Source organism: Vanellus vanellus (genome assembly GCF_965231255.1).
Source record: "Vanellus vanellus genome assembly, chromosome: 13".
Lineage (NCBI taxonomy): Eukaryota > Metazoa > Chordata > Aves > Charadriiformes > Charadriidae > Vanellus > Vanellus vanellus.
Genome location: NC_138918.1, coordinates 20,145,536 through 20,154,181, shown reverse-complemented (window position 1 = coordinate 20,154,181; position 8,646 = coordinate 20,145,536). Strand labels below are relative to the sequence as shown.

At 63.7% G+C, this 8,646-nt stretch overlaps 1 protein-coding gene across 1 annotated transcript; it reads left to right on the top strand.

The window, feature by feature from the left end:
* Nucleotides 1-3,423: 3,423 nt before the first annotated feature.
* On the top strand, nt 3,424-8,239 carry PROB1 (proline rich basic protein 1). The gene has a single exon (XM_082490224.1). The coding sequence runs from the start codon at nt 3,474-3,476 to the stop codon at nt 7,812-7,814; it is 4,341 nt and encodes a 1,446-aa protein (XP_082346350.1). The 5' UTR covers nt 3,424-3,473; the 3' UTR covers nt 7,815-8,239.
* The last annotated feature ends 407 nt before the right edge of the window (nt 8,240-8,646 follow it).

Sequence of the window (8,646 nt, the reverse complement as noted above, 5' to 3'; positions counted from 1 at the left end):
AAGGAAAATGGTGACCTTGTGCCGGTGGCTGTTGAAACGCGTCGCTGTCATCAGCCGGAGGTGGCTTGCCAAACCGCCATCGACTTCTAATTATTTCTTGGGTCTCTACAGGGCAGTGGCAGTTTGTTCCATGCGACGTGGGCGCGCACGGAATTACGGGCCGCGGCCCCTTTAAGACATGGGGAGGGGGCGGGAGGGGGAGGAGGCGCGCGGGCGTTGCTAGGAGACGGGGAAGGCCCCGCCGCGGCGGCCGCCATTTTCCGCGGGGTGCGGGAGATGGCGGCGGGGCTCGGGGCAGGGCCGGGCCCTGCGCCGCCCGGCCCCAAAATAACACCGGGGCGATGGGCACGATCCCTCCCCCTGCCCCGTGGGCCCAGCCCGGGCCCGCGCTCCGGGAGCTGGCCCTTGAAACCACACCGGGGCGTCCAGGGCCGCCTCCCTCACACGGCCTTCGAGGTCGGTGCTGTGGAGAGGGAGGCGGCAGCGGGAAGGCCTTGCACAGGCTGGCAGCTGGATCAGTCCACAGGCTTGGGCCGGCCGAGCTACTCGTACCAGCTCGCGCATCCAGCCTTTGGGTACCAAAGTGCTTCAGGCTTGCCAGAGCCGCTGGTGCGTGTCGGACACCCAGGTCCCCTCCAAACCCCAGAGGCAGCTTTGAAAGCCTCTGCCAAGCCGGGCCAGTGTTTCCTGCTCTTCTGGAGTTGCGAAAAGTAGCTCCGGCGTGGGAGAGGTGCCTCCTGCCTTAGGCAGCCACTCGCAGCCGTCGTCTTCCTGCCTCCCTGTCGGGCTTGCCAGTGTTAAGAGCCAAGCACGCACAGCTGGCACAAAAAACAAGTTAATAAGCAAATGCAATGGTAAATCTACAGGCAGTATCATGCAGGCTTAAACATAAATCAGTATTTAATTAGCAAGTCTGGCTCAGCTTGGGTCTGCCCCTTGTTCTGTAACATGCTTGTGCCTAACAGGCTGCTCCCCCACACCCTGATCTCTGCTTCAGGTGCTGGAAGACAGGTTTACAGCCTCTCAACCGAAAATGGTTGTATTTTGGTTGGTAGGAGGACCTCGGGGAGCTCCGCCGTGCCCTTCTCTCTCTCTCCTGTGTAGAAGTCACCAGCCACAGGACGGAGGGGGATGCACCCAGGGACCAGGAGGAGGAGATGCAGGCACCGGAGCCTGGGTCTTGCCCAGCAGGTTGCTGTCAGCCTCAGGCTGCAGCCGGGGCGGTGAGACGGGACTGCCCAGCCCGTTCCCTCTCTGCCTCAACAACACACCCAGACAGGTTGTGCATGGCAGCCTTGGGGATGGTGGAAGAAACCAACCAAGCCGGCAGTCCTTGCTGCAGCCGGGCCACGCTTTTCCATACCGCTGGCCCTATGGAGCTCGGAGGGTATGGGGCCATACCCTCTCCCGCAGCACTGAGAGCGGATGCCAGGGAAGCAGATGAACAGCTGGGCGTGCACCGGTACTTTGCAGCCACCCTCGCAGCCTCCGGTATTGCCGTACCACTTGTTGCAGCTGTTGACACTCTGACTGTTTCGGTTTTGGTAGGACCTGGGTGTCAGAGTGAAAGATGCAGCAGCAGCAGCAAGAGCTGTGCCTAGCACAAGTGCTGGAAAAGAGGCAGAGGAAAGGTTTAAACCAGTTATACAAGTCGTTGCCCTAAATCTGCCTCGCACCTGCTGCCGCGACAGCAGGACCTGCAGGGAGTACCACAAAGACCTTTCCCTTTGTGCCCGGGGAGAGCTGCAGTGATCCTCCCACTGAGTTGATTATTTTACCTTATGCAGAGCTTCACCAGCTCTTGCAGCCCATGTTCCCCTTCTGCCTTCTCTGCCCTTCCTCCTTACCCTGAGTAGTGGTACTGCAGATGCACTGAAGGCATTGGCAAGGCACCCCGGGGAGACTCAGCAGGACACCAGTGACCCCAGGCTGGACCAACCTCCCTTTCCCACCAACTACCAGTGGCCCTGGGACACCAGGCACAACCCTCGGCAGAGGAAACAGCATCTCTCTGGGATCTAGACTGGCCGGGGACTGAGGGCCCAGCTCGGGCCTGGGGGGGAACTGCATCCCCCTCCCCATTGTGGGTCTGTACATTCTCCCCCAGCACTGCAAATCCAGCAGCCGGTGGGGACTGCGTGCACGTCCCCACGGTGCTCCCGGCTGGGGCCAGAGCCAGCAGTGACTCAGCAGGCGCCTGCCGGGCTGCTGTGCTGTGAGCCCACTCTGCGGAAAGCTGGGTCCGGGGGGCTCGGGCATGCTCCTGGCCAGCCCCAGGCTGAGCGCTGGACCTTTCGCATGGGGGCTGTTGGGTGGTTGCAGCACCCAAGCAGCAGCCCAAGGTTTTGGGGTACAGCGTGCCCTCCAGGCAGCACAGGGAGCTCCTCTGCTGGCAGCTGCATCTCACTGGCTCCCTGCAAAGCCGGACTGTAGGGATTTGGGGATTTAAAATCCCACAAACACATTGTCATGAGTGCTGCCGCTGCAGGTCTCCTCTGCTCCCCTTGGTGACAAATGCCACCTGCAAGCGCAGCCCTGCTCAGCAGCGAAGGGTTAAGCATCAGGCCAGCTATCAGGGAAGCTTTCCTCCCCTCATTTTCCTTGCCAAGGTTTAAATTTAGTCCCTGCATGAACCCAGACGACTTGGGCATCGGGTTGCTCCAGGGCTGGCAGCGCCGGGGAACACCTGCTACTGCTGCTTCACTGCAAAAATCCCCCTGAAAGCCGGAGCTGAGCTCTGCCGGCGGCAGTGAGGGCCAGCAAGCTCCAGAGACCCTCGTGCCATGCCAGGTGCCCCAGCCGCTTGCTTTGGGTCACCCCGGAAAAAGGCAAATAGTAGCCATTCAACATGCGGTTCTTGTGAGTCCTGGAGATGCTCGGTGCTCAGTTTGCTCCTGCCTGCTTGCGATTCATTGTAGGGGAGCTGCTGCTTGCGGCAAGGTGGGTTTTGGGGAAGCCCCCAGGATGGGGACATGTCCCTGCAGCGAGGTGGGCAGAGGTACCGGGAAAGGAGCCATGGCCGGGACGGAGCGGCAGCCCAAGGCCCTGCCATGCCCTCAGTGCTGGGGATGGGACATTCCCGGAGGGGTCTGCTGGTCCTCCAGCCTGCTGCACTGGGGGGCACGCTCCGGGTACACCTGTGGGGCATGGGGATGCCCTGGCACATCGCCTGCGGGTTTGGGGAGCAGCAGCGCAGGGTGAGTGGGCAGGGGATAGTGCTGGCAGCCCCCCGGCGGACCCCTAAGGCTGGGGGTGGTGGTGGCATCCCTGCAATGTGCTTGGCATCGCCTCCCCTGAGCTGGCGCTTGCTGTCATCCATGTGATCGAGGGGCTGCTCCATCCCGCCGCTGGGTCCAGCTGCCGTGACGGCGAGCGAGCCAGAAGGTCGAGTCGCCAGCGTCCCCGGCGGAGCGTCCCCAGCACCAAGGAGGGTCCTCCAGCAACAGCTGGCATCTGCTGGGGTCGTCCCTGCCATGATGCCCCGTGGGAAGAGGGACCCCGTCCTGCTCTCCCACGCTGAGCTTCCCAGCACCGACAGCGAGGGTCCCCGCAGTGGTGGGGACGGCCAGCGGTCCGCATCAGAGGAGGAGGGCCACCTCCCCAACCTCCCCCGCGACGACCTCACCAAGAGCATGTCAAGCTCCTCCGTCTCCTCCTACCACTCTGCCCTATGCTCAGAGGGGACGGAGACCTTCAAGGACTGCTTGGAGTTTCTGGATGAGGAGGGGACAACCTCCCGGGACACGGGGCAGCGGGGCAGCCGTGCCGAAGGGGCTGCCCCGGGGCGCTGGGCTCCGGCTGGGGCCCCTGGAGTCCCCCTGCCACCCGGCCCCCTCGCCCGCCCGCAGCAGGCTCAGCTGTCCATCGCGGCTAAGAATAGCCCGGCGCCGGGGCAGGGGGGCAGGATAGGTCCCCTAGGCGGGGACCGGCAGCCTGCCACCGCTGCCACCACCGCCAGCGGGAAGCTGTCTCTGCCCCGGCAGCCCGGGGGGATGCTCGGTGGGGTGCCCAGCGATTCGGACGAAGCAGATGGTGAGGTGCGGGCACTGACAGCCAGGGCTTTCCACAGCCTCTCCGGTCCCCCTGGCGCCCGCCTCGACATGTGCAGCTCCCACACCTCCTCCAGCCTCTCCAACTCACTGTCGGAAGACGGCGGGCGGCCACGGCGGTGGCCAGCAGCTGGCGGCGAGTCCCGGGGCACAGTGGCAGCCCTCCATGGCAGGGTGGGCTGGCCCTTCCCCACCAGCATGGATGGGGAGCTGCTGGGCTTGCTGGGAAAGGAGCAGTTTGAGTGCGTGGATGTGGAGCTAGAGAGTGGGGAGGCCAGGAAAGGCCATGGCAAGAAGAGGACTGTCCCCAAGCGCCAGATCCTGCTGAAGAGGAAGGAGAGGAAGGAGACGGGTTTCAGTCCCTGGGGTGACAGCCCAGCCCCCCAACCCCTGCCCCCCACCAGGAAGGAGCCCCCCAGCAAGGGCAGGGCCATTGGAGAGGACTTCAGGCTCAACTACAAGCAGTTCATGAAGACAGCCTCCCTGGACACCGATGCCGGTAAGACCAGGGCAGCCTCTTGCCTGGTGAAAAATGTCCTCGCCAAGAAAATGCAGTATGAGCAGAGGATCAAGATGGAGCAGAAGGGTCTGCGGGGCAGCTCGACCTCCTCTGGGCCATCCTCCGCTGGCACCGACCTGCTGGGGGATGGCCTGGAGGGCAAGTCCAGCTCACTCTCCCGCTCAGACTGCAGCTTCTCAGCTGAGGACCTGCAGGCTGGTGGGATGCCAGTGGCCACAGTGCTTGTGGGGGATGCCACCAGCACCCGTCCTGCCAAGGGAGTGGTGCTGAGCGAGGCGACGAGGGAGAGCGTCTGCAAGCTGAAGACAACCTTCAACGAACTCAATGAGAGGATGAAGTACCAGAAGGTGCTGGAAGGCCACCGGCTGACCAGCACCACTGAGGAACCGACATCGGAGAGGATCCGCTACCAGCGAGCACGCGCCTTATTTGAAGCCCACCCTGAGGTGGGGAAGACGCTGGATGTTGCCCCCAGATTTGAGAGAGCGCCGAAGCCGTGGCCCAGCTTGAAGCAGCGAGCCATCCGCCCCAGCCACCCCCAAACTCAGCCCTTCGAAGCCGACAGCCTGGTGCTCCCCGCCGCGCCGCCCCGACGCCTCTTCACCTCCCGGGCACAGGAGGTGAGGCTGGTGCCGCAGAGTCAGAAGGAGGAGAAGCCGCCAGCAGTGCCGCACCGGCCACCCAACCCCACCACCCCAGCCCGGGGGTCCCCGCCAGACATCCCCCCCAAGCCAGAAGATAAGGGGAAGGGGCGCATCCCCCAGCCCCGGGATGTGCGCAAGCTGGTGAAGAGCAGCTACAGTCTCTGCTTTGGGACTGCCAGCGCATCTTGCGGCACCACGGCAGCAGCCAGTGGTGGGGAGACGCCGCCGGCTGCCCCGCTCATCATCCACTGCACCTCGGTCCGCCGACAGGAGACGGCAACCGAGCCGTTGGATGGGGAAGTGCTCACAGCTGCCAGCCAAGAACCAGACCCAGCACATGCTGAGGGCACTGCAAAGCTTGCCAGCGGCCATCCTTCACCAGCCCGGGGCTCCCCCGTCCACATCACAAGGGTCCAGGCCACACGGAGGGAGGTGGCTGCTGCAGAGGGACCACCAGCATCCCCCCCACGCCGGGAGCGGAGCGAGCTCAGGGTGCCACCACGGGTGCCGACGGCCGAGGGAGTGCCACATGTGGAGACCCACCTCCATGTCCTGGTGGGCCGGCATTCCCCAGTGGCGTCCAGGGAGGGCTCCCCAGCTCAGACCAGTGCTGTGCTGCGGACAGAGAAGACCGTTCTCCTCCCACCACCACCGCCGAGTCCCACGGAGGTAAAGGACGGCCATGGTAGCACCAGAGGGCTCTGTACCACTGAGGGGCCCGAGTCAATGGTGCAGCAGCATGGCGGCAGCGATGGCGGGGATCCCCGAATCAGACCCCTGGCTGGCAGCAGTGTGCACACACCGCCTGGGAAACTGGTGGAAAGGAGCACACCAAAGCCACGCACAGGCGAGCAGGTGTTGGCGGGGACCAACAGCTCTGTGGGCAGCACTGGCCCCACCACCCCATTTCGAGCTGAAGAGGCTGGCAAAAGTCCCTCTGGTGGGCTGCCAGAGCAGAGGGAGGCCTGGGAGTATTTGCCAAAGTGGCCGGCAGCCACCGAGCCATACCTTCCCACTTCCTTGGCAGAGAACTCCAACTACTTAGCAATACCTGTAAAAGCCCCCAAATCCTCCCCGATGCCAAAGCTGCCCTCTGCTGTCCCCAGCCTGGCCAGCAGGTCCTTTGGGACCCCCATGGTCCCCAATCCAGCTAGCACATCCTTTGGGATCCCCTTGGTCCCCAACCCAGCCAGCGCATCCTTTGGGACCACCATGGTCCCCAACCCAGCCAGCGCATCCTTTGGGATCCCCATGGTTCCCAACCTGGCCAGCACATCTTTTGGGGCCCCCTTGGTCCCCAAGCCAGCCAGTGCTTCCTTTGGGACCCCCATGGTCCCCAACCTGGCCAGCACATCTTTTGGGGCCCCCTCTGTCCCCAAGCCAGCCAGCACTTCCTTTGGGACCCCCACAGTCCCCAACATGACCAGCTCATCTTTTGGCTACCCATCAGCCTCCAGCCTGGCCAGCACATCATCTGGGGCTCCCTTGGTCTCCAACCCCACCAACAAGTCTTTTGGGACCCCCTTGGTCCCCAGCCCAGCCAGTGCATCCTTTGGGACCCCCACGGTTCCCAACCTGGCCAGCACATCTTTTGGGACCCCCATGGTCCCCTACCCAGCCAGTGCTTCCTTTGGGACCCCCTTGGTCCCCAACCTGTGTGGCGCATCCTTTGGGACGCCCTTGGTCCCCAATCCATCCAGCACATCCTTTGGGACCCCATTGATCCCCAATCCATCCAGCTCATCCTTTGGGTCCCCCTTGGTCACCAACCCAGTCCCCACTTCCCTTGGGCACCCATCGGTCTCCAACATGGCCAGCTCATCCTTTGGATCCCCTTTGGTCCCCAACCTAGCTGGCGCTCCACTGGGGACCGGCGTGTCCCCCATGGCCAGCGGGGAAGCGCCCTGGAGCAAACCCAGCCCCGAGCCTCCCCTGACCCAGCCCCCCGAGGGCCCATCTGCTGCAGAGTGCACAGTGCCACTGCCCCCAGTCCAGCCCCAGCCTCGCCTCGAGGACACTCCCCATTTCCTAAGGAGGACTGACGGTGCCTCACCAGGCGGTAAGAGCATGCCGAGCCCCACCAAGCCCTTTGCCCAACACCTGCCGGCACACCGGAGGATGCTCGTTGATCCCGACAGCGGGAAATGCTACTACATGGAGCCGCCACGTCAGCCCCAGCTGAAAACACTCTACGACCCCGAGACGGGGCAGTACCTGGAGGTGCTCATCCCACCGGTGGCATCGCATGCTGGGCTCTACCAGGCTCCTTTCAACCCCCTGGTCATGACCCCAGGGGTCTATGCGCCACCCTACATGCCCTATGGCGGCTTACCGGGGCTTCAGGCAGCCCCGCCTCCCACCGCCCCCTCCCCGGCGCACCCCGACCTGCCAGCTGCTGAAAACCCCAGCTTCTCCAGGACCTTCAGCCCTGCTCCCAAGGGTGAGGGGCCACCTGCTGCCGGGGGTCCTGACTGCGGGTATCTGGAGAGCCCGTACTACATCCCCACAGGGATGCGGGCCAGCCCTGGCCCTGGGCCCGGCCAGCCCCCTGCCCACGCCAGCCCTGCTGCACCTGAAAAGGAACCACTGCTCCGGATGTGATGGTCCTCGACTGGGGACGGACCCACACGGCGTGTCCCTTACCAAGTTGCCAGGCTTTAACCCCAAAGTCAGCATCACCCCAGCATGGGAGAGACCCCCCCTGCCCGTGGCTGAGCTGGCAAAGCGCTGAGGGGTAACAGGCATCAGCTGGACCTCACCGGCTCCTCATGTGAATGGGGAGAAAAAAGGTATTTTCCAATGTGAGCACATGGCAGCCCTTTGGGGGGTCCCAAGTCATGGGCCCCAGCCAGCAAAGGGACCAGATGCATGGCCCCCGCTTTCCCCTGTACTGCTGGTCCCGTCCTGAGGGCGACCTGGGCTGGTTGGCACAGGGGAATGATGGCCCGGCCACCACCAGCCCCCCCCGCAGCCACGGCTGCGGTGTGGACTCCCTAAAATAGTAATAAAAATGCTGAGACAGCATTAAATCCTGCATATTCATCCCGTGTTCGTGTAGTCTGTAAAGGGGGGGGGATGTGAGGGGCTGCAGTCTGCCTGTCTGTCCTGGACCATCCACTGGATGAATCCCTGGTCTCTGGGGACAGGAGGGGACTCTGCTGTCAACGGTGATCCCTAAACCCCAGTCCTGACCCAAAAACCCATCCCTGAACCCCAAACTGCCTCCCTGAACCCCAAACCCCCCACCCCAGCCCCAGCCCAGCAGGGTCCACGCCATCCCAAATTTGAGTGGAGAAGGGGTCAGGCATTACAGGACTGAATTACACCAAAAAAACCTCCCGGAGAGGGGACAGTTGGTTGGGGACACCCCACGCACACACATAACCCCCCCCCGGCCCCGACGCCCTGGCGATGGTGGGGACCACGTCAGCCG

Bases quoted from the DNA above. Each gene is read 5' to 3' on its own strand.
- PROB1 (XM_082490224.1), top strand. From the start codon at position 3,474: ATGATGCCCCGTGGGAAGAGGGACCCCGTCCTGCTCTCCCACGCTGAG.